The 26586-nt window shown below is 40.5% G+C and overlaps 1 protein-coding gene across 1 annotated transcript in view; it reads right to left on the bottom strand.

Annotated features, from left to right (window-relative positions):
* The window catches only part of pex1 (peroxisomal biogenesis factor 1), a 68064-nt gene that overhangs the window by 38777 nt on the left and 2701 nt on the right, over window positions 1-26586 (bottom strand). The window contains exons 2-13 of the mRNA XM_055660954.1: window positions 20227-20373; window positions 19352-19435; window positions 18565-18679; window positions 16249-16988; window positions 10141-10260; window positions 9248-9371; window positions 8524-8633; window positions 6922-7016; window positions 6548-6680; window positions 4760-4856; window positions 2736-2906; window positions 31-185 (exon numbers count right to left, since the gene is read on the bottom strand). Of these exons, the coding sequence (XP_055516929.1) occupies window positions 31-185; window positions 2736-2906; window positions 4760-4856; window positions 6548-6680; window positions 6922-7016; window positions 8524-8633; window positions 9248-9371; window positions 10141-10260; window positions 16249-16988; window positions 18565-18679; window positions 19352-19435; window positions 20227-20373 (2091 nt within the window). The remainder of the gene's footprint in view (window positions 1-30; window positions 186-2735; window positions 2907-4759; window positions 4857-6547; window positions 6681-6921; window positions 7017-8523; window positions 8634-9247; window positions 9372-10140; window positions 10261-16248; window positions 16989-18564; window positions 18680-19351; window positions 19436-20226; window positions 20374-26586) is intronic.

Genomic DNA, 26586 nt, shown 5'->3' with positions numbered 1-26586 from the left:
TGGGTTGAAGTATTTATTAAGCTGGTTTACCTGGTTTGGAAGTGAAATATTCTGAATACACTGAAATAGATGAGATCCTTCAGCAGAAATCAAAGAGGGATGCAGAGTATGCTCAGAAATGCTTGTAGCGATCAATGCAATAACAGTCCCACGAGAAACTGCTTCAGCAATCAAATACTTCAAAACTGAAAGAAAAATAGATTATTCAGGTTCTGAAATTAGCAATGTAAATTAAACCCACAGCAAATCTTTAACACTACTTAGGATTCTCATTCTCAATCAACACAATGTCATTAATTTGAGCACACCACAGACAAATGTGTGATATTTACCCCATCACTGACTGAGGCATGTACAAACTTCCCTTTTTTTCTCAATTTCTCAGGTCCATGGTATTTTCTTAGCTGGTAAATAACATACAATCCCAAGTGACTAGGTCTTGGGCAGCAGGGGGCAATGCACAGCAAAATATCAAGTGAAAGTGTCAGCACAAGCCCCACTTCCAAAACAGCCCAAAATTACATCAATCATTTCTAGGCTTAGCTAGCTGTCAAACCCGTCAAATATCCCACATATTCAATGGTAAATGAAACATATGAAAGGCCATCCACTTCAGTAGAAATACAGAAACTCAGACCATCTTTTTTAAATGTTGAGAGGCTAAAAGATTCTGATGTTCACGAGGGACATGGGAGTACTTGCACATGAATCACTGAAGGTTTACATGCAAGAGGATTTACGTATAGTCACATGTGGGATATTTTGTAGTACATAAACTAAATCCAAAAATATATATAATTACAATAGAGGGTTTCCCAGGCTGGGATGGTGGGTTTATAACAAGAAGTTCAACAGAGGGTGGTGAAAATTGCCCAACGCATCACCGGTTCCTCACTCCCCTCCATTGAGTCTGTCCAAAGCAAGCGTTGTCTGCGAAGGGCGCTCAGCATCGCCAAGGACTGCTCTCACCCCAACCATAGACTGTTTACCCTCCTACAATACGGGAGGCGCTACAGGTCTCTCCGTTGCCGGCCCAGCAGGTCCAGGAACAGCTTCTTCCCTGCGGCTGAAACACTACTCAACAACGTACCTCAGTGATTGCCAATCACCCCCCCCCCCCCCCCCGGACACTCCTCCCACCAGGAAAACACTATGACTGTATGCTTGTAAATAGATGTATTTATTGCTCATATTCTATGTCGCTCTTCCAGGGAGATGCTAACTGCATTTCGTTGTCTATGTACTGTACACTGACAATGACAATTAAAGTTGAATCTGAATCTGAACAGACTAGGCGATAATCATTGAAATATGCAAGGTTGAAGGACTTGATAGGGTGGATGGTATGTTGATGTGGGATATGCGATTTAGGGGGTCACAAACTCAAGATACGAAGTTGACCATTCAGATCAGAGTTGAGAAGAAATTTCTTCATCCAAGAAAATATATTTGGAATTCAAGAGGGATCTGGAGGCTCAATCACTCAGTATTCTCAGAAATCTCCGATTTTTAAGATATTTAAGAAAATGGAATTAAATGCAGCCATTTTCCTGAAGCGTGATATGGGCATAAAGAGCCAATTGGCCTACTCCTGCATCTATTTATTTTATCATCCAAAAATTTACAATCAACAATTATTATTATTTTTTTACAAAACTTTAAAGTAAAATGTAGCAATTAAACAAAATGTAAATGAGCTAACCTATACCTAGGGTTCTTGCAACTATGCCTCCATTGAAATGAATGGATTTGCTGTTCAAAACAAGTGCAGGTCCAACCAATTGATTCCTTATTCTCTGAGCAATCCAGTGTCACTGCACAGTTTGGACTTGATGGTGGTTTGGAACATACCTACAGATTTCCAAATAATTGTGATCTTAAGAGTTTCCAATTACAGATAATAGACAATGGGTGCAGTAGGCCATTTGGCCCTTCGAGCCAGCACCGCCATTCAATGTGATCATGGCTGATCATCCCCAATCAGTACCTCATTCCTGCCTTCTCCCCATATCCCCTGACTCCGCTATCTTTAAGAGCCCTATCTAGTTCTCTCTTGAAAGTATCCAGAGAATTATTTTAAAAGTTGATTTCTTAAAAAAGTTTTAAACCAGAAACGGTTTAACCAGAAGCAGTCACGGTGGCACAGCGGTAGAGTTGCTGCCTTACAGCGAATGCAGCGCCGGAGACCCGGCTTCGATCCCAACTACGGGTGCTGTCTGTACAGCGTTCGTACGTTCTTCCCGCGATCTGCATGGGTTTTCTCCGAGATCTTCGGTTTCCTCCCACACTCCAAAGACGTACAGGTTTGTAAATTAATTGGCTTGCTAAATGTAAAAATTGGCCCTAGTGGGTGTAGGATAGTGTTAATGTGCGGGAATCTCCGGTCGGTGTGGACCCGGTGGGCCGAAGGGCCTGTTTCCACATTGTATCTCTAAACTAAACTAAAATAACTAAATCATTCAAGTGATATAATCCAGCTGTCAATAGAGGATAAGCAATTTATATGTAAGGTGTTGTGGGTCCAAACTCAAACAAGACATTATCTCGAATTTCTAATGTTTTATCCTCAAATTAAGCATTGCAGCAATGACCAGCTAACCTAGGGCTTAAAAATATTTCTGAAATTACAAATTGTTGAAAATGCTTTGCTTTCTAGAATTGGGATATGATCCAATTTCAAGGCCGTTAGCATATTAGTAAAAAGCATTAATCACATTCAACATTAAAATTATTACTTTCAGAAATCTGTCTGCTATGAATAGCCTCAGCACTGTGTTCATGTTCTGAAGCAGAGATGGAACCAGCAATATGATCCAAGTCGTCCAACAGAATAACAGAAGGTTGTCGCCATGCTGCCTCTGTGAAAGCTTCCTCCCATTTCTTACGGATATTTTCAGCCCTTTTACCTAGTTGCAAAAACAGATTAATAAAGGTTAAAATTTGATTATACTCAAATCCAATTCTTATCAATTTCAGCACATATGCATACATTGGGATCCTACATACAATTCACACAAGCATGGATTTGTTAAAGCCATTTGCTGGACCTGGATTTTTTTTTTTTTTTTTTTTTAAAACAAAGGTCCCAATCTTTTCCCAATTTATTTCAAATTAAAAATACCTGAAAGTCATGCCTGTGTGTGCAACTAAATTTAATTTCAATTAAAACCCATTGTAATTGGATTATTGAAAATAAAGAACTTATGGGCTCAGTGGAGTTTCGCACAGTCCATCATTTTTCTTCCAGGTCATCTCTTGCATTGAATATATTAACCCTCAGAGAAGTCCAGGTGCATCTGGCAGTAAACAACACACACTTGGTTGCCACTTTTGCAATTTTGATGCATGGACACAAAACCGGTCTCAACAATATTCATGAAGTTTGTTTCATCATTAGCAATCATGCAATCCATCCCCACCCTCTTGAGCCAAACCTCCACATCCACCCAATTGACCATATTCTACAAGAATACATATGAAATGTTAAAACTTATCAAAAAAAAGCATGTAACAGAAATTGAATATAGTATTAAATATTGCACAGAAGAGACAGCAAAAAAGATGAAATGAGATAATGCATTAGAGAATATGAAGGAACACAAAAAATGCAACGTGCAGGTATGTCAAATTTGGGTGATCAATGCAGAGCACCTACCACGTTGGCCTATTATCTGGCATTTTGAACTGTTAAAAATAATGCTCAATGTAAACTGGAGAAACATCCCATCTTCTCTCTCATTGCAGACTTGAACTCATTCTGAGCACAAGCTCGGGTAACACTTTCTCTGTATCAGATCCGGATATTTCCGCTGTCAATCTGCAGTATTGACTCAGTTTTACTTTCATCGGAGTACAATCTGATCTGCTGGACATGTCTTGCAGACCTGTATTTCACAACTTTTCATGTTCCTTTGACAGTATTTCTCCTTCCCAACTACCCTCGTCCAACAGTTTTGGTTCAATTTTTTCCCTCAAAATATCCCCATTAGCCCACTGACAACCCCAGTATTAGCCTATCAGAGATATTCCCTCTGTCCTACCCATCCCTCCCCATCTTTACTGCAATATAAAACTAACTTGTTTTCACAGATGCTGTCTGACCTGCTGAATGATTCCAATCTTTGTTGATTTTATTTCAGATTTCCTATTTTGTTTTGATTTCCATGGTAAGAAACTTTGATTTCAATGGAGATTCTAAGCCTGTGGATTAGGAAGCACAATTGCAGCAAATCATTATTTATATTAAAGGTATTTTACTGTTTTTTCCGGATGTTTTAAATTTCCATTTACTTACTGCAATTTAATTTTTTTTCAGTTTCTGAATGCAAGAAATCGCTAAAATCTATTAAAATCATTGTGATAAAACCAAGCACCAAAATCAGGTACCTTTCCAGGCACCATAGAATTTCCAGAATGATATCTTTATCTCCATGTTTAAATTACTTAACCAGTATTCAAAAGTCTGGAGTATTGATCTGGAGGCACAAATTCACATTTAAATTCAAGAAATCAAACAAATCAGGAATTGAACTGCTAGTCTTTATAATGGTGACTATAAAATGACTGCATGTGGTGAACCTGAACTCTGGTTTACTTTACGTCCGACCTACTAATGTGGGCGACTTTCACATGTTATCTACAATAACTTATCACAAGCCTCTGAGTTAAAGGACAAAGCAGGGTTGAACAAGTTATGATAATCCTGCCATGCAGATCACATGAACAAATAAATAAATATTTGTAAGTTACTTATTCTTACCTTGCAAAGTTTTACAGTTAATAATTTCAACATGTGCTTCCAGTTTATCTGCTGCTTCTCTGCATATGGCTTTCGCTAAAGTAGTTTTCCCACTGCCCTGAACAAAGTTAAATTTCCACATTATTAGTAAGTGATGGAATAATAATTTATTTAAAGCTGTTAATTACATATTAATCAAAAAGTGTAAAAGCAGTTCCTTCCTGCATAACTTTTTTTTCAGGACATCTTATTTGTCCAACTCTTCATCCAGAAGATCTTTCAAAAGTTCATTAAGAATAGCCAGTAAGCAGATGAGTAGAGTAGACTAGTAAACCCCACGCCTGATCAGGTTAATATGTATGTGAGATAGCTTTTGGGGTAAGGAGACTTCAAGCTCCTGATCTTTAAGTCTCGCACACACAATAAAGTCCCCATAGCAAAATTCCTGGATTAAGTGTCCATCTGCCCTGAAAACATATTTAAAAATAAAATATCTATGGTCTTTGGGTTCACAGTCAATACCAAGTTATTGTAAGTGGACCCGAATCAGAAACTCAAAAAATGTAAAATGGTAAGTACAAAATATTAGTTTAAAACAATAAATTGAAAATAATCCTTGGAGTCTCAGAAAAAGATTCACAACTATAACATAACAATCATTGAATCTGAAATGTCATCAAATGTATAGCATGGAAGCAAGCCCTTCGGCCCAACTTATCCACGTTGACCAAGTTATCTAACTGAGCTAGTTCCACTGACTTGCATCTGTCCCACATTTATTTTTCTTTCAATGTGATATGCAATGCAACTTTCTGACTGCCACAAGTAATTGACACTGGAGGTAATTTCAGAATCAGTCCAATTTGTAAACTATGGGCAAGCTCCAGATGTTTAACAATGATCATATTGAATGACGGTGCAGGCTCGAAGGGCCGAATGGCCTATTGAAAACCAGTCAACCGTGGGCAGGAAATTTACTAAATCAGTATTTTAGAAGACTGCAGCATTAAAAGATTATTTATCAGAGAGCCCACTGTAATATTTACTAAAGGTGGCTTACATCATAGGCAGCTTGTTAATTATATGATTTATGGCCTAGTCATCAAGGCAAATCTGGAGAGATGCAAATGGTTAAACCTCTGGGATCCTATGCCTGAAGGCTGTAAACTATTCTCAAAGGTACACAAAATTGCTGGAGATGCGGAGTGATTCAATGGCAGTGCGTTCAGAGGGGGAAAGATTAGAGTGAGACAAGGGAGTGGAGAAGTTGAGGCGGTTGACATCGCGGCGGCAGTTCTGGATAAAGAGTCCCAGAGCCGGGACTCTCCAGCAATTATGTGTACCTTCGATCTTCCAGCATCTGCAGTTCCTTCTTACACACTCTGCAACCTATTCTCGATAGTTTTATATAGCCTTACTTTCCCTTCCATTTTGATTCCTCCTTCTTGTGTTAGTCTCACTTCCTCACTTTCTATGTCATATTCATTCTATCACCTTCTCTGTGATCTCCCCATTTGTTTTTTTCTTACATTTAATAAATAGATGCTGCACGTCTCACTTCCACAATTTCTATTTCGTATTCATTCTATCAGCTTTGTGTCATCTCCCCATTTGTTTCTTACATTTAATAGATAGATGCTGCACAAATTGCATTTCAGATTACAAGAAGAGGAAGTATCTATTACATGATAGTTACTGCTCCAGCCGATTCTCACCCATTGCAATAGTAATACTGAAAAGTTAACCTATTTACATTCTGTGAGAGCATCTGATTATTTACTTTATACACAAAGAAATGCAGACCATCACCTTTATTCCTGTAAGTAGCAGAGCTCCACTTCGGAGACCTTGTGCAACAGACGCAATTTCCCATGAAAGTGGGTGACCCAATAGGCTGAACAAGATGTGCTCAAAGGCCGACGTGGCAAGATTATGAACTGCGCTGCAAGATAATATATTTTACATATTGTAATACGGAGCTAGGTTTCGGAAACAAAGCAAAATAATATCTACAAATATATATGCACAAAGTATACAAATAGACAATTCTTATTTTGAGGTTGCAAATAGATTCTCCGTTAGTTCAAAATTAAGGGAGATTTTTATTTCCATGAGCTGATGACCCAAGAGTTCAGATTTATATGTGGAAATGATTGCAAATAAAAACAGAGTAACATTCTTACCCTAAACAATTCAATTTGTAAAATGGTAGCATCTGGTCAATATCATCAACAGTCATTACTTCAATGGACTTGTTTAGTGGAGGATGCATAATCACCTTTGCAGAAAGCAACACAGAAGTTACTCATTCCATTAAAAATACTAAGGCATAACTGAAAGATGACAAGAATAATGCATCGACAGAGAAAATGTTTTCTACATTTTAATACTGCACCATTAATACGCTAACAAAATTATGTTCAAAACAAACATACAAATACAATTGTATTGTGAAGATTATATTTATGTAACAATTGCAAATGTAATGAAAAATAAGTCGGAATAATTCCTCCATCAGTCAGGCAAGAATTTATTTAGTACAACAAAAAGATCTCAGTGCCCAAGCAAAATTATATCAAACAGGAATAGATTCCAGGTCCCAAGGAAAATTAATCAAAAGGTGACAAAAAGTGCAGTAAAAAAAAATAAAAATTTACAAAGAGAAATGTGGAAAGCATCTCCATTGGTCGACATCAGCTGGAGAATGCACAATTTCAAATTAATCTTAATAATATGCAGGCAGATTAGAGCTTTTTTTCAAATATATATGCCTGCAGACATGAATAATTAATGGTTCGATAATGTTTTATTATTAATGTTTAATATTTTATGTGTCATTCCTAACAGTCACTGTATATCATGTTGTCACTTTCAGGCGGAGCACAAAGGCAAATTCCTTGTACGTGAATACTTGGCCAATAAACTTATTCATTCATTCATTATTCATTCATCATCATATTTAGTCATTCATTCATTAATGTATTTTCTCCTACCAAGTACCAACTACATACTGACTGCTGTGCCTTGCACTTTCTAGAGAGAAAAAATCAGTCAATTGAAATAGATGGTAGCAAACCGTCTTAGAAACACTGAATCAGCATTTGACAGCAATGGGCCTGTATTTGCTGGAGTTTAGAAGAATGAGGGGGGACCTCATTGAAACATACAGAATAGTGAAAAGCTTGGATAGAGTGGATGTGGAGAAGATGTTTCCACTAATGGGAGAGTCTAGGACTAGAAGTCAGCCACAGAATTGAAGAGCATTATTTTCGGAAGATGTGGAGGAATTTCTTTCATCAGGGTGGTTAATTGGTGGAATTCTTTGCCACAGAAGGCTGGAGGCCAGGTCAGTAAAGTTATTTAAGGCAGATATAGATAGATTATTGGCTAGTACAGGTGTCAGAGGTTATGGGGAAAGGCAAGAGAATGGGGTTAGAATGGAGAGATAGATCAGCCATGATTGAATGGCAGAGTAGACATGTTGGGCCGAATGGCCTAATTTTGCTTCTATCACATGATTATGATCTATATCCATTTTAGGCAAGCGATTAATTTATGTTATTTGGAATTGCATTAACTGTTACAAAGAAACCTAAATTTAGCATTATAAATGTTCTTAACAGGGCTGCATAATTTGAAGGTAGACACAAAATGCTGGAGTAACTCAGCTAGTCAGGCAGCATCTCCAGAGAGAAGGAATGGGTGGCGTTTTGGGTCAAGACCCTTCTTCAGATCAGCATCTGCAGTTCTTGCCTATGCATAATTTGAAGATACAGAATATTTACCTTTATATCAATCTTGTCAATTAAACTGGGATACAATAAAAAACATTCATTCTCTTCATTTTCTGACTTTTGTACAATTTGATCCACAAATAGCATAAATTCAATCTCTCCTGCAACACAAAGTAATAATTAATATCAAGTAAATTGTTTTTACATTTAAATTTGACATCAGCATGGCTCAAGACATCTTACTGCTTAGAAAAATAAAACAACATTGTTTTGTAACTTCTTGGCGCACAGTGAACAAGATTTTTTTAAGTCATTGATAAATTAATTCATGTTTTTGCTATTCATATTTTATTGATGCATCTTATTTCGCATTTCACTACTTGAACAATAAAGTGCCAACATCAAATCCAAACTTGACCACAGAAACACACAAGCAAAAACCAAAAGTTAATCATAAACAAAGTTAAAAATAAGAATTCTGTTGTACACACACATTAAAATAAAAACACAAATCTATCAACACAAGAATGTTCCAATCAACATTATTGAAAGTGCTTACAAAATAATGGGCATGCACCTCTCAACATTGGATTGATCATTGCACTGCTGGGACTGGATTTCAATTGTAAGACGCATCACTCGGACACTAATACCACTGCTTAACCAGCTTTAAAATGGGCAATCAAAAAATGAAATTTTAATATTATTATTTCTAACAGAATTTGCAAATCTTCCAGTATCCAAAATTAAAGCAATCTTAACATTTATTACTTACGTTCAGCAACCTGTATTCCAACAAGATTTGATAATGCAGCAAAAAATGGGAAATTGTCAGAGCTCACACTACTTAGCCATGAAAGGAAGGAGGACTTAATATCATCATTGTTAATCTCCTGTGGCTGAAAAGGGAGAAAATATAATTTTGTAATCTCAAAGATTTGGTATATTGAAATACTAAACTAAATAATTTGATTTAACTTGTATAATATTATTTTTAAATAATTTTCACTTTACTGAAAATCATGCTGCATAAGTGAAAGTACGGGTTAACTTTGAATATTCTTACCATTTATATCCCATTACTCACGTTGTATATTTTGAAACAATTTTTAAAACTTAACAAGAGAAAGCCTTTTCTTCTCAATTAAACCTATTCTGCAGACTGCTCATTGCAATATGGCTTCAGCTCCCATTGCCAAATCCAACTCATCTGAAAGTGTTCATAATTTCCACTAAACATTTTGGACTGTTTACAAATACATTAACAGGTTACAAAGTAAATGAATATTTAGCCAAATAGACAAAAAGAACATTCCCAATGACATTATGTTACACAAACCTATATAAAAATGGCTTCATCTGTTTTGTTTTAAATGTAAAGAGATCAACCACAAATAAAGAAAGTTACAATTTTTGGTTACAATAATGATAGTTTCCAGTATACTTAATTTCCTTTCAAAACAAAACACATGAAGGCAATTGACATGCAAGTTTATCACAGTAGTGACAGTCTAATGTTCTTAGTGTTGGTTCAAAAACAGAATGAGCAGGATTCTGGCAGTAAATAATTTTCTGCCCTCTTATTTCAAGAAATAAGGAAATGAGGATGATTCCATTTTATGACTCAGATAAGAAATTTAGAAAAAAACGCCTGATGCCTTCACTCACCAGTCTTTGCAATGGCTGCAACCGAATACTGGTTGGAAGAGATGGATCTAATTGTAATGAAGTTAACCTGACTGCAGCAGATGCTTCCAATTTCAACTTCTTTCTCAATCCATCTGGAACCTAACAGAAAGCTGATATTAGGTAAAATATTGCAGCAAAATGTGGACACAAGGAATTGCAGATGCTGGTTTACCAAAAAAAGACAAAATGCTGGAGTAACAGCAGGTCAGGCAACAGCTCTAGAGAACATGGATGTTTCAGGTTCATACTCTTCTTCAGACTGAGTATAGTGGGGAGAAAGCTGGAAGAAAGGTGGAGGCATGTCTGGTTGAACAAAGTACAGAGATGAAAAGATAAAAAAAAGTACGAGATTAGAAGATAAGGATAGGAGAAGCACAAATTGTGAAGCCAGAAGTAATATAGGTGGATGGGGAAACAAGAGAATTGGGTGCACATCCAGGTAGGGCATATAGAAGAGAGGGGAAGGAGGGGGTAGTTTGTCGGCTAGTTATCTTTAATTTTACAGTTTGATGTTCATACTGCTAAGTTGCAAGCTCCAGTTTGCGTGTGGCCTCACTCTGGCAATGGAGGAGGCCCAAGACAGAAAAGTCAGTATGGGAATGGGAAGTTTCAGTCTGCCAGACCACACTGGCACCTCCTTTGCCTGTTTGATAACAATATTGGGATAGTTACTGAATGAGTGACAAGGCTTGTGCATTCAGAGGGGGGTTGCAATTGTAGAGGGTAAGGGAAGGGAATCCAGTGGCAGAGCTCAACATCTTGATGGGCCGGGAACTCATTGAGGTGAGGATGTAGGGGTACAAAGGCAAGGACTCTGTTGAGGACCAACTGGTCTGCAGGGGAGAGGTCCACAATGGGATGTATTGGAGTCAGGAGAATGTGTCATCACTGGGAAGTGAGGACACCTTGGCAGATAAAAATCTAGGAGGAGACTGAGCTGAAACCAGGTGCCAGCTCTCTGACTCCTCCTCATACCTACCCCTTAACCATGACCCCAAAGACGAACACCAGGCCATAATCCCCAGACTGTTTCTGATCTTGTCACCTCTGGCAATCTCCCCTCTATCACTTCCTACTTACCATTCCCCTGGCCCGCATTGCCTGTTTCTATCTCCTTCCCAACGACGCTCCCATCGGGGCGGCCCAGCTCGAGGGTGGAACGGCGCTCCCGTGAGGGCGGCCCAGCCCGAGGGAAATGGCGCTCCCGTGAGGGTGGCCCAGCCCAAGGGTAACAGCGCTCCCGTCGAGGTGGCCCAGCTCGAGGGTGGAACGGCGCTCCCATCGGTGCTGCCCAGCTCGAGGGTAATGGCGCTCCCGTGGGGGCGGCCTGGCGCGGGGCTGAGACGCTCACTTGAGGGCGACCCGGCTCGGGGCTGGTACGGTGCTCTGGAGGCTGAGACGGTATTCTGGCGGCCGCGGGCCAGTGGACGACGTCGTCAACAGCTGCGTCCGCTGGACGGCAGCTTCGACCACCCCGGGCCGCGGTGTTTGAACCGGCCCCTTCGCGGAGCTCGGTGAGCCGCGGGACTGGTTTACCATCACCCGGTGGGGTATCGCCTCAGCGCAGAGGGAGAAGAGGAGGGAAGAGACTGCAGCCCTAAGATTTTTGCCTCCATCACAGTGAGGAGGTGCTTGGTGGACTCACTGTGGTGGATGTTAATTTGTGTTTACTGTCTGTTCTGTTCTGTTGTCTATTATTGTATGTATGACTGCAGGCACGAAATTTTGTTCCGACTGAAAGGTCTGCATGACAATAAAGAAAATTCAATTCAATTCAACACAGCCCCCCAGCAGACGCATTGTTTGTGCATGAGGCTACTCCCCATAGAACTCGTCTCCAAATACCTAAATTCTAGCTCGTCAAGTAGGGGTGGGAGATTGCAACCTTGACGTCAATCAACCCGCATGCACAATCAAATAAGATCAAATAGAACGTTGTCCTACAACTTTAGGCTGTGCACGCCATACACAAGAAGCTTGTCAAGTACATTCCAACCTACATCCAAAATGCACACGCGCCCTTCAATATCTTTCAATTCCAAGGCCCCCTTTACCTCATCATTACCATGGACATCCAGTCCTTTTACACCTTTAGAAACATAGAAACATAGAAATTAGGTGCAGGAGTAGGCCATTCGGCCCTTCGAGCCTGCACCGCCATTCAATATGATCATGGCTGATCATCCAACTCAGTATTCCGTACCTGCCTTCTCTCCATACCCCCTGATCCCCTTAGCCACAAGGGCCACATCTAACTCCCTCTTAAATATAGCCAATGAACTGGCCTCAACTACCCTCTGTGGCAGAGAGTTCCAGAGATTCACCACTCTCTGCGTGAAAAAAGTTCTTCTCATCTCGGTTTTAAAGGATTTCCCCCTTATCCTTAAGCTGTGAACCCTTGTCCTGGACTTCCCTAACATCGGGAACAATCTTCCTGCATCTAGCCTGTCCAACCCCTTAAGAATTTTGTAAGTTTCTATAAGATCCCCTCTCAATCTTCTAAATTCTAGAGAGTATAAACCAAGTCTATCCAGTCTTTCCTCATAAGACAGTCCTGACATCCCAGGAATCAGTCTGGTGAACCGTCTCTGCACTCCCTCTATGGCAATAATGTCCTTCCTCAGATTTGGAGACCAAAACTGTACGCAATACTCCAGGTGTGGTCTCACCAAGACCCTGTACAACTGCAGGAGAACCTCCCTGCTCCTATACTCAAATCCTTTTGCTATGAAAGCTAACATACCATTCGCTTTCTTTACTGCCTGCTGCACCTGCATGCCTACCTTCAATGACTGGTGTACCATGACACCCAGGTCTCGCTGCATCTCCCCCTTTCCCAATCGGCCACCATTTAGATAATAGTCTGCTTTCCCGTTTTTGCCACCAAAATGGATAACCTCACATTTATCCACATTATACTGCATCTGCCAAACATTTGCCCACTCACCCAGCCTATCCAAGTCACCTTGCAGTCTCCTAGCATCCTCCTCACAGCTAACACTGCCCCCCAGCTTAGTGTCATCCGCAAACTTGGAGATATTGCCTTCAATTCTCTCATCCAGATCATTAATATATATTGTAAATAGCTGGGGTCCCAGTACTGAGCCTTGGGGTACCCCACTAGTCACTGCCTGCCATTGTGAAAAGGACCCGTTTACTCCTACTCTTTGCTTCCTGTTTGCCAGCCAGTTCTCTATCCACATCAATACTGAACCCCCAATGCCTTGTGCTTTAAGTTTGTACCCTTTAACCCATACCAGGAAAGTCTCAAGGCCAGCTGATGCTTCCTTGAACAGAGACCCAATCATTTTCAGCTAGCATCTCTGGACAATCAGTTTGAAGGAGATCCAATCCAAAACGCAACCTATCTATGTTCTCCAGAGATGCTACCTGACCCACTGAGCTGTCCAGCAATGTGTGTTTTTCTTTGGAAAGCAGTATCTGCTGTTTGTTGTGTTCCCAATCAGTTTCCCTCTACTAATACTCTCCTCTGCCTGGCAGAACATGTCCTAGCCACAAACATCTTTTTTGACTCCTCACATTTTCCCCAAGTTGAACATGTGTCCATGGGCACACGCATGTGGCCCCAGGTATGACTGCCTTGTTGATTACATCGATCAATCCTTGTCTCAGGCGTACACTGGCATCCGAGATGTCCTCTTTCTTTGGTAATTGTGATTTCCCCCCTGCTGTCATAGATGGATTACTCCTCAGCTCCGAGTCCTGTAATTCTGCTCTCGTCTCCTCCCCCCAGATAGGGCAAGGATAGTGGTCCACTGGTCCTTACGTTTCACCCTGCAGCCTCGGCATCTAACACATCATTCCCACCACCAGTCACATCTTCACATTCTCACCTGTTTCCACGTTCCGCAAAGACCACTCCCTCCGCAACTCCTACGTTTGCTCATCCCTTCCCATCCAATTCATCGGGGGGGGATGATTTGGATGGGAAGGGATGAGCAAACGTAGGAGTTTGCCCCCCCCCCCCCCCCCCCCAGATACCTTCGCCCGCAACCCTAGGACATGTACCACCTGTACCTCCTCCTTCACATCCATTCAGGAACCCCAGCTGTTCTTCCAGGTGCTCTCACCACCAAAGACTTCTGGATCTAGTTGCTGACCATTACAACACCCCTTCCAATTCCCTTACAGATCTGGGCCTCCTCCATTGGCAGAATGAGGTCACACACAAATTGGAGGAACAGTTCCTTATATTTCACTTGGATAGCTTATATATTAATGGTTTGAATATTGAATTCTCTATTTTTTGGCAAACAACCCACAACATCCTCACCCTCCTCTATGCTCAACCTGGATAGTCATACATTTCTCACTTCCCTTTTCGCTCCCCCCATCCACCGCCACCTTCCACCTATATTCCTTCCTCTGGCTTCATAATTCACACCACTTCTAGTCTCTTACTCCGTCTTCATCTCTGGCCTTTGTCAATCCATTTCCCAGTCAAAAACCCCGCTCACCTGTATCACTAGCCCGTTTTGTCCTGCTCCCACTTCTTTCCCAGCTCTCTTGCTCTGCTCCCCCACTCCACCCATAATCAGTCGGAAGGGTCTTGACCTGAAAGGTTACCTATCCATATTCTCCAGAGAAGCTCCCTAACCTCCTGAGTTACTCCAGCACTTTGTATCTTTTAAAAATATTGTACCATTTCATTATGGCTGTTTTTACTTTCTTTACATTATGTCTAATATATGCATTTCAAAGGCCAATAACATTAATGATAGTTCCGCCCATCCCCTTCCATTTCCTAGCTTAGAATTTCTTGCGGGTTTTTTTAGAGGGTGAATTCTTATACTTTCAAAATGATTTTTGGAATATACCTAGAATTCCAAATATTCTGAACCAAAACAATTCTTAGAATATTTCACAATAGAATTTAATCTCTACAGTACATTTATATTTCGAATGCCTCAATTGCAATCTTTCAGCTGACTGGTTAGCATGCAACAAAAGCTTTTCACTGTTCCTTGGTACATGTGACAATAAACTAAACTGAATTGATCATTTTAAATTGTTACATTTAGCATTAGACAATTGATTTAAATTGCAGCTGTGATTGATACTTAAACGGACTAATTTTGGGTTTTTGCCAAGTCAGATCAAGATAAACACTGTCTTGGGATGACGGTGAGGAAAAAGAAACAACATGAAAGTATTTGATACTTCAGTGTGTCAAAAATTCTCAAATGTCTCAACTAATTATCTTTGAAATGCAGTTACATTGCAGCACAATTTAGTACAAACCAGAGACAAACCGCACTAATGGGGGTTGACTAATGCCCACTTAAAACTCCCCTTCCTCTTAGCAGCTTTTTCATCAATTGAACAAGTGAGTGTTAATACAGGACTTTGTTTAACAAGGTGCTCCAATTATTTTACTGGAGTACCAGTCTAAATAATGAAATCAACCACAGGGATGTGATGTCAAGAAGAAAGTGTAGCCACACGAGTAAAACTAATATAAATTTGCTCCAGGCTCTACCTTCCGCAGTCTAGATGTCTCAAACCTTACACATAAGACTGCAGCATTGATGAAATCTCTGGATTAGACTACCCTGTCCTGTCCTTTTGTAAATAAGTCTGGACAAAAAAAAAATCCAACAAGAACAAGTTACTAAAACTTAAACAACCAATAGTTTACTCACCAAATAGTGGAAAAGAAACAGTTGAAATGAATGTCATATTAGTCATGTTTTTAAAATATTAAAACAGGGAAATCTTAATGTGTAGTAGAATTATTTGACACCCACAGTAAAAGTTTAGTTATCTGGCACCTCTCTAACTGGAACATTCTAATAAATAACACTTCAGGGGGAGCAGTTGGGATGACAGAATTAAGGACTTAAGTATGGTTTGTACCTGATTATACAACTTTTACTGTTCAGTACTTTGCTATGACCTAGCACTTTGTAAATAGTCTACTTACACATGGAAAATTCAGGGACAAATGGATGCACACGTTATAACAAAACTTGTTAGTTTCTTCTCTCCAGAGATGCTGCCTGTCCTGCTGAGTTACTCCAGCTTTTTGAGTCTATCTTAACAAAACTTGCAATTTGTAATACTAACCCAAACTTTTCCACTGTGAAAATCTGCAGATTTAAATATTAAATGTTCATATCCATGAGTAATTATTTTAACAATGCAGGATTTGTTTTCTTCTGCTTTGGCAATTCCGTTTGTTGTGTCATTTCCATCAGAAGTTGCATTTTTCTTTCTTTGTAGATCTTGCTTAGATTGTTCTATGCATTGTCTATGTGACAAAACTTTTATTAGTTTTCCATAAATAATTTGTGTGTCACTGCTGTTTAGAGTAAGCAAACCTTGATGACAAGGAAATATATGAACTGTATCAGATTGCATTTGGTTCCATGGCATTGAGTCTAAATTGTAAGGAAATCTTTTACATAGTCTGAATATTGAGTCCATTTCAATGGACTTGGAGAAGGTACTTAAAAAATTATCAATGTCCATTGCTTTGGATGGCTGCTGTTCTAGGAGTTCCAAATTTGTTGCGAATATATTTTTTATCAAATGCCATATATCCGATATGATGCTTTTCTGGGAAATGTCTTGAGGTTTAATTGCAAGTTGTTCATTCATTCCTTGTTGATCATACAATCTCTTGGAAGAATACTCACTTGGCTTCTCTAATTTTTCACGCTGCATTTTGTTACTGTTCAAGTTGAACTCTTCATTAAAAATGTCTTTTTCAACAGAATTTTTACCAACGTGTCGCAGTTTGGGTGAGACAATGAGTTCAGTGTAGCGTTCCAACCTTCCAAATGCAGCAGAGGGCATTAGAGAGCCTAGACCATAAAAAGAGAATGTGGAAGAATTGCACATATATTGTTTTTTAATGATGTGAGGATACCCCAAAGTACTTTACAATCAATGACGTACTACTGTAAAAGCACTGCACTGCAGTTCCATAAATAATGTTGACTAATTTCTTAAATCAAGCGAAAAATGGGGTAAGTTCTAATATCCATATGTGTACATCATTCAAGGACAGAACAGTTGGAGCCAGCCTTCCATTTGACTAGGATCTTTGGCAGGCTTCTTGTTCAATATCACCAAGCATTTTCATTGTTGTCCAGTCAAAAAAAATGTAATGCTTTTCTTTCAATAGCAAGACTATCCGAGCTTCCTTTTAACAACTGAAAAGCTATATTAATATATGCTTGGTACAATTATTCCTTTCTTTCCAATGTAGTGTTTACTCATGTGTTGACAAATAGCAATGACGTAATTGAAATCAAGAACTCAAAATCAAACCTGGGAACCCAAGGTGCAGACCCAGGTTTGAGTATTCCTTGGCATATTTCTGAATCTCAAAAGCATCCAGTGCTCTTCTATGCCATCTCTGCCACATTACTAATTTTTTTTCTGGTCTTCTTGTTTCTTGTGAGGCCACCCTTTATTGCCTCTGGAAAAATGGTGCTGAGTCACCGTCTTTAACTTTACAGTCAACTTCTGCCTCACAATCCCAGAGGCCCAAGTTCAATGCTTTTCGCAGGTGTCATCTGTGTGGAGCTTGAACCTTATGATCACAAGGATTACCTTCAGGAGCTCTGGTGTCCTTGCATATCCCAAAAGTGTGCTCAGTAAATATTGGTGCAAATGTGACAATAGAATCCAGGGGAGCCGATGGGACTATGTGGGAAATAAAATGTGGTTGACGTGGAATTAATTAAAATATGTGGTGAATGGTCAGTATGGAGTCACTGGTGAAGGGGCCTATTTCCATGCCAAGTGCTTTTCTGACACCACAGAGATAGGGAATTTAATGATTTAGACCTTTAACTGTGCTAGAAGCCAGCATGATCTATTTCCAAATTAAGGTAGTGCAAGTATTACAGGAGAAACTGTAGGTGGCGTGTTTCCCATGTATTTGCTCCTCTTGTTCTTTTTGGTGGCATGAATTGTCTGTCTGGAGGTTAGCCGGTTACAGCATTTTGTGGATGGTGCACATAACAGCCACAGTTGGTGATCAAGTGAACTTATGAAAGGATGGGGTGCAAAAAATTAATTGAGCCAGCTACCTTATCCGGATGGTGTCAACATTTTTGAGTGTTATCGGAGACGTTTGGTTATTGGGGAATATTCCATCATTTTGTTAATCTCTTATGTGTTAGGTAATGGAAAGGTTTTTGCAATTGATTAAAATGTAAGTCACTAACCTCTGCTCAAAGATTAGGCACCATTCCATTTTTAAATCACTCACAAAATTGTGTTATGCAGAAATATCTACTAAGGTCTCAGAAATCTGGAACTTGCCACAAGACATGTCATGCTAGATTGATTTTCCTTTATAATTCAATCAAATTTTCAGCATGAATATAAATGAGCAAAAACATTATTGACTGACTTCAACTAACTTACCAACTTCAATATATATGACAGTATGTTTCTCTATCCACAATGGAAATACTCCTCCTGGAAAGACTATCCTGATCTGATCCATAATGTGCCTTTCAAGTGATGCACTATGGAGCTCCTGAAAAATAAAGTAAATTCCATATTTTGGGGTATTTTTTATATTTAGCTATAACCTTAAAATAAAAAAATTATATATTCAATTTTGAAGAACATTTATATGAATAATAGTTCAAAGATTTTCACAAAAAAAAAGAAAAATAACCTTAAATTAGTTGAAAATACAATGGACTGCAGATGCTGGAATCTTGAGCAAAACTCAAGCAGGTCAGGCAGCATCTGTGGAGGGAATGGTTAGACTCTGTTTTGGGTCAGGACCATTCTTCAGACTGTACGAAGGGTCCCAATCTGAAACATCACATATCCATTCCCTCCATGGATGCTGCCTGACCCACAGAGCTAGTTCAGCACTTAGTGTTTAGCTTTATGTTAGTAGTTGTTAAAATGACAGATTCTAAGAACATTAAACACCTGCAACTGATGCAATGTTGGTATTGGAATTTTCCAAAGGTATAACGCTGGACTTGTGGAATTTCACACTGTCAGCACCTCAACAATGAGAAGAACACAGCACTGTAACTACGCATGTAATTTCCCATCGGTGGCCAGTTGTGTTTGAATACAGAGTTAGTTCATGATTATGGACAAAACAGTAGAATGTAAGAAAGATATTTATATCTTTACAACAGATGATTATCTTTTGTAAGCAACCGTTAAGAAAATAATACGTTACCAATATGTCCCAGTCATCAGGAGACAGAGGTTCCACAACTGCCTTTTGACAGGAAGAGACGTGTGCACAAGGCCTGAGAAATACCTGGAAAACAGAAAGCAAATGTAAAGTAATTGCTCTGTCACCAAAGTAAAAGCATGTGACCGCAATCAATGGTGCAATGTTGGGGAAGTAGGAAGTGTGAGGGGGGGAAAATAATTTAATAAAGGGGAAACAAGATAGCAACCATGGGATTACATACACGCATGGGTACAGCAAAGTAAGTGTGACAGAAGAGAAATTATTACAAATGGGCACCACAAAATAGCTGAGAAATGTGAATTATGTCAGTGATGTCTCAAGCAGCTGATCAGACTGATTAGTTTGTGCACATTAATCTGTTACAATGTATCCCAGATCTAAATGGAAGGTCATGAAAAAAGTTCCAAAGAAGATTGGTAGTGAAGAAAATTAGCTTAGAATAATTTCTATACTTAATTATGTTGAAAGGTTATGCTAATTTGATCACAAATGTAATATGCGAAGGAGTCAAGTTAGACCAAGTCAGCACTTAGACCAAGACACAGTCAAGCATTCAAGCTGGTGGTGTCTAGGATTTGAAGTTCAGGACTTAAGAAAGCAATCCAAGATATTGTAGAGAGAGCACAAAATGTGGAATCAAGATCATTGTAAAAATAGTCAATGCCTTGAAACAATGCCAGAGGATGCAGATGTTGGGGGAATTAAGTGAGAAAATGCATTAAAAACAAAGAGCTGAATCAAAAGATAAGATAAACTGTTGCATGTAAAACATTGACAGTCGGAACAAATGCCAATCAGACCTTCATTTAATGATTCTTAAAGAAGTTTTGAAGCTTATAAAAAATGATTTAGACCTGTTCTCCATCTTTGACTCCAAGCTTTTGTCCAAGATGTCTACTGATCTCTGCAATGTTTCCTTCTTCAAGTCCTGTAGATCTGCGTGCCACCCAGCTTAGGAATGCTGTCCGTTTAAGATCCCAGGATAATTCAATTGCTTGGCACTAAATATTGTAGACAGAGCAACAATAAAAATAAGCTCCCCGTGGATTAAAACAAATATAAAAGTGGTTAACAGACTAATCGCAACAAAGATCTATGGATATGCAACAATAGAATTTCACCAGCTGTGCCTGAGAATACGGTATAAAAATGAAATGAGATCTCCAAAGTAAACAAATAGTCGGTGGTTCATGTTCATTATTTGAAGCACAATATAGGGGGCGTTGCACGTAAGGTCATCAGGTCAAAGGGCATGACGCACGGAGTAGCTCAATCCTTCTGGAGTACAACGCAGCTTCCGGCATACACTAGTAACACACGATACACGCACGTTCTTACCTGCTAGATGTCTGGCCACGGCTGCCCCGTCTCCCTGTGCTGCCGTACTGTGGGTCGGCAGTGCCCACACACACGGGGCCAGGTGGGGGAAGGGGGCCGCGGCTCCGGGCAGCGGACATACGGGGCCATAAACCCGACAACGTCCCCGTCAGCTGCAGCAGAGTTGAGGACAGTCTGGTCCCTCCGCCCACCTAGAGTCACCAGGTGCACCAGCACCAGACCCCAACCCCCACACCAGGGTTATTCACCCCCCGACCCCAGGACCTCCACCACCACACGGGGGTGATTTCCCCCCCCCCCCCAGCCCGACCCCCACACACTGGGTGATTCACCCACCCCCCCCCCCACCCCGACATGGGGTGATTCCCCCCGGGCGTTTCAGCTGCTAAACACCGGCCGTGGGAACACACGAAAGGTCCGAATGACAATAAAGGAATCTAATTCTGCACGGCCCGGGGTCCGCCAGTGTGGAACCAGTCAGCGTGGAGTCCGGATGCTGGGACAAAAGATGGGTCCACTGTACTGGCAGCCATAGACTATTCGTAAGTGCTTACCTGACATTTATACTCCAGAAGGCATTGCGTGGCAACAGTACAGGTCACGGGTCGTGACCTCGACTGCCATGCAACCTCCCAATAGAACTATTTGTGACAATAGAAGGGATTTCCACTGAAAGAATTTGGAGTTCCAACAAAACTTCCAGATATTAATTTCCACTCTCTCTCAGGATATTTTTCCACAAACCATTTAGCATCTCCTCGGGAATTTTGAAAGCATAGCTACCGACGTAAATAATTTGGATACGTGACATCTTCGTGACAGCTACCGACCCAACCCGTCACCTATTTGTGGGAAGAAAGGTCCAGATCCAAAATTACAAAGAACAGATCCCTGTTCTCCATCGATGCTGCCTTGCCCGCTGAGATACTCCCACACTTCCTGTCCCTTTTTTGTAAACCAGCAGTTGCAGTTCCTTGTTTCTAGGTGTAAATAATTTGTTTCACCTATTAGCTAGGGAACCTCCCAAGTTTAAAAACATTAAAAATTTCCAAACTTATTCAAATTGGGAAATATTTAAGTAAACATTGAAATATAAATTAAAGTTTAATTTTGTTAAACTTTTTTCCGGGTGATCCGGATCCTTCCCACATTCCCAAGATGTGGTTAATTGGGTTCTGTAAATTGCCCCTTGTGTGCAAGGAAAGTGGAATAATATTGTGCTGGTGTGAAAGGGTCGGCATGGTCTCGGTGGGGTGAAGGGCCAAAATACTTAAATACAACTAAAACATTTTAAAATTTGTAATATCGAGGCATATTCTTGGAAAACAGCATGAATAGCAGAGCTATCGGCAACTTCAGGAGCAATCTAAAAGTTGTCCGAGTTACACAAGAAAATGGCCATAGTTTTGCAGGTAACTAGGCTATCTCTCCCTGAAATTCAGCCTTTCAGATTTCAGACTTTATTTCTCGAGTTATTACTGAAAATGTTCAAAAATCTGAAAAAACGTTGAATTTTAAAATCACTGTCTTTCGCTAATGATGTCACAATGGGTCTGCTCCATGCGCGTCATCACCGTCCCCGACCACTCCCCCCCCCCCCCCTCCCTCTCCAGACACGCCTGCAGGTTGGGGATTATGCTTGAGAATGAAAATAATATCAAGGGAGTGGGGGTAGTGTGAGTGTGCGTGTGTGTCGTCAGATTTTATTCGCCAAGTATGTTTTGCAACATATGAGGAATTTCACTGACCAGGTCAGTCATACAATTAAAAGCAACAGATTCAAAAACATATTTAACATGAACATCCAACACAGTGACTCCCACACATTTCTCACTGTGATGGAAGGCGAAATAAAGTTCAAGTCTCTTCCTTTCTTCTTCCTTGGTCGGGGGCCTCGAGCCCTCCATTGATGGGACGGTCTTAACTCCCGTAGCCGGTGGCGTTCGGGCCCTCCGCATCGAAGCATTCAGCTCCTGCATCGGGGGGTTGTCAGCTCCCCCCCCCCCCCCGCCGGGCGATCGAACCTTGCGTCGGGGCTGGACGAACCTTCTGCGGCGTTGGAGCTCCCGACTTGCCTCTCCCGAGACTTTGAGCCCTTGTTGGTAAATCCACGGTGGTCGAGATCCCAGGCAAGGGATCCGCTCCGATGGCAAGTCCGCGCCCCGTGGTGGGGCTCACGACAGTCCGAGGCGGCTCCCAGCTCAAGCGCTGGTAGGCCGCAGAGCCCGGAGAATGTGATCCGAAAAATGATCACATCTCCGGGAAGGTAAGGACTTAAAAAAAAGTTTCCCCCGATCCCCTCCCCCCTCCCACAACAAACTGAAGAACATAAAAACAAACTTTAAACATACGCTAATTAACAAAAAGTTGAAAAAACGAACAGACTGCTGGCCAGCTCCCCGGCGCCCGTGGTGGTCAGGATAATATCAGGTGGTCAATATCAGGATAAAACAAGTAATTGTCAGGTGGTCAATATCAGGATAAAACAAAAGGTATGTTGTTTATTGAACATATTATCTTGCTTTTTGGTGTGGCTTCATTTTAATCTTATGATGTGAAAATGTTATTTAGGCCCCCATATAAATCAGCCGCGTCTTGCCTGCCGATATGGGCTTAAAATTCTTGGCAACGGCAACATTCCAATCGATCAGTTTCCAGAAACATCCACTCTCAAGATAATCAAATTCATTATTTTTTTGCACAATCATGTCATAAGAACACCAAATCTGAGGAAGGACATTATTGCCATACCAAATCTGAGGAAGGACATTATTGCCATAGAGGGAGTGCAGAGACGGTTCACCAGACTGATTCCTGGGATGTCAGGACTGTCTTATGAAGAAAGACTGGATAGACTTGGTTTATACTCTAGAATTTAGGAGATTGAGAGGGGATCTTATAGAAACTTACAAAATTCTTAAGGGGTTGGACAGGCTAGATGCAGGAAGATTGTTCCCGATGTTAGGGAAGTCCAGGACAAGGGGTCACAGCTTAAGGATAAGGGGGAAATCCTTTAAAACCGAGATGAGAAGAACTTTTTTTCACATAGAGAGTGGTGAATCTCTGGAACTCTCTGCCACAGAGGGTAGTTGAGGCCAGTTCATTGGCTATATTTAAGAGGGAGTTAGATGTGGCCCTTGTGGCTAAGGAGATCAGGGGGTATGGAGAGAAGGCAGGTACGGGATACTGAGTTGGATGATCAGCCATGATCATATTGAATGGCGGTGCAGGCTCGAAGGGCCGAATGGCCTACTCCTGCACCTAATTTCTATGTTTCTATGTTTCTAAATCATTTATATTTTGTGTTATGGTCTATGCATGATCAATATTTTCATACTAAATATCCACAGTACAGTTTTAGTCAGATGTACTGTGCAAAAAATAATGATTTCTATTATCTTGAGAGTGGATGTTGCTGGATTAATTTATGGGAATTAAACGTTAAATTTCTTCCATTTGGCATTTAAGTTCATGACAAAGTGAGATTTAAAAATCATGTTATATTGTGAATTCTTGTGTGAATAGGATCAGTTTGTTATTTGTTATTTGGATACAGGCTATTTAAATGTTTTAGCATTTTCTTAAGAAATGGATAGATGTTTAGATCTAATAATTGAATTTAGATGAATTTATTGATTTGATGAAACTGATGAATACGAATATTTTGTTGGGTATTTACTATTTGTTTTAGCGTTTAACTGTCATTTCTATCTTTTTTTCTAATACTGCAAATAATAGCTTTTTTCTGTTAATGCTGTTCAGTGTTTTTTCTTTACATTTCAAACAGATGTCTCTGAAGAAGAAATGTAAAACTGTCAATCCAAAGCCCAGCCAGGCATAGCTAGAGTTCACTTTGAAGTGAATTTCTCTGTCATGCCCGAATCTAAGAGGGATCTTAAAAATGGACACATCTTGTACTTGTATACCTCATTTGGAAAATGTCTGTCTGAAACTGAGAAATCGCTGGGTTCACATTTCTCTTTGATGGATGCAGAAGGCTATTCATTTGCTGCTGTTAACTCAAGGGTGAGACTTGGCTTAAGTTTAAAAAACTCAGCAATCCCAAGGAACTTGGAGCATTTATGAAAATTTGTGATGAAACTTTTAAACTTCCAGAAGGCAGTCAACACATTTCTTTAGATGACATTCCACCGCCTGGTGCTCAAGATCCTGAATCCTTGACATCAGCCGAAAGCCAAGAGCCCATATTTCAAGACACTAAGGATATGGGCGATGACAGTCATAGTCTGCATCCTCCACTGAATCTAGCAACGCCAACGACAGCTATTGCCTCTCCTGAACTAATTCCATCGACATCTAGTGTTTCAACAAGATGTAGCAGAGAATTTCTAAGTCTTTCACCAAGGAAACAGAAAACGAAGAAGACTAAACTTTCTGTCCACATCCAAGGTCGCTCTTGCACTAAAGTATCGCACAAAGATCAGTGAACTTAGGATACAGTTGAAAACTCCCAAACGTGTAGTTAATCAAGCCTCAAAGAGAAAACAAAACCAAATAGATTTAAAAGACAGAAAGATTCAGGAACTCAAAACCAAATTACGTGGGAATACTTTTGTAAGAGAGCTTGCTGAAACCAAGGCAGAGTTTTTGAGACTTAAAAAAGCATATCAACAATTACTCAAATTTCGTGGCAGTAAGAAAAAGAGTTTCAATTCACCAGTACAGAAAAGTTCATGAAAAACTAAAGGACAGGGAAGAGGATGTGAGACACCTCGATTTTGACAATCTTGTCCTCAAAGAAACAATCAAAAATCTGGAGGCTGCCAGTATTGTCAAGTCAAAGGTGGACCTGAAGACTCGAGGGCCTGTCCCACTTGGCCGTCATTTGCGCGTCACGCAGATGGAGCGCGAAGATTTTGTACATCACAAAATCCTGTGACGCCGCGTGCAGCCCTCGTCACTGCCTATGTCATCAAGCACTTTGCTCGCGTAATAGAAACATAGAAAAAGGTGCAGGAGTAGGCCATTCGGCCCTTCGAGCCTGCACCGCCATTCAATATGATCATGGCGATCATACAACTCAGTATCCTGTACCTGCCTTCTCTCCATACCCCCTAATCCCTGTAGCCACAAGGGCCACATCTAACTCCCTCTTAAATATAGCCAATGAACTGGCCTCAACTACCTTCTGTGGAAACGAATTCCAGAGATTCATCACTCTGTGTGAAAAATGTTTTCCTCATCTCAGTCCTAAAAAGATTTCTCCCTTATCCTTAAACTGTGACCCCTTGTTCTGGACATCCCCAACATCGGAAACAATCTTCCTGCATCGAGCCTGTCCAAACCCTTAAGAATTTTGTAAGTTTCTATAAGATCCCCCCTCAATCTTCTAAATTCTAGCGAGTACAAGCCAAGTCTATCCAGTCTATGGTACAGTTTTGCTTCATATGAAAGTCCTGACATCCCAGGCCACGCACCATGCGTGCATCACATGCTATTCACAATGCACGCGTCGTGCCGCGTAAATGATGTCACGTAAACGACGCGCAAATGACGGCTAAGTGGGACAGGCCCTTTGTTCCTCAAGAACAAGGATGCATGTGTTTGACTGTATTGTAAACAGAACTCCCATAGCAAACATTCCACTCCTGATAAACCAGTTCTACAAGCGGAGTGGACTTAATCTGCAGGGCTTTTTTTCTCTGTCAGCCGGGCAACCTTGGCAGCTTTTTAGGTTGCCAAATGACAGTTTAGGTGGTCATTTAAGAAGGCTTGCATGACACGTGCGATAATGTGCTCGGACGAAGTGTGTAGTTACCAGTCGGAATTATGCTCATTGAAGCATTCACATATTATTTCTGCTCCAAATAAAGTCACAAACTAAACATATTCACCAATCAAGACATGATATATAC

The sequence above is a fragment of the Leucoraja erinacea genome, chromosome 2 (assembly GCF_028641065.1).
Source record: "Leucoraja erinacea ecotype New England chromosome 2, Leri_hhj_1, whole genome shotgun sequence".
Taxonomy (NCBI): domain Eukaryota; kingdom Metazoa; phylum Chordata; class Chondrichthyes; order Rajiformes; family Rajidae; genus Leucoraja; species Leucoraja erinaceus.
The sequence above is the reverse complement of the archived record's forward strand: the minus strand, read 5'-3'. Positions and strand labels throughout refer to the sequence as shown.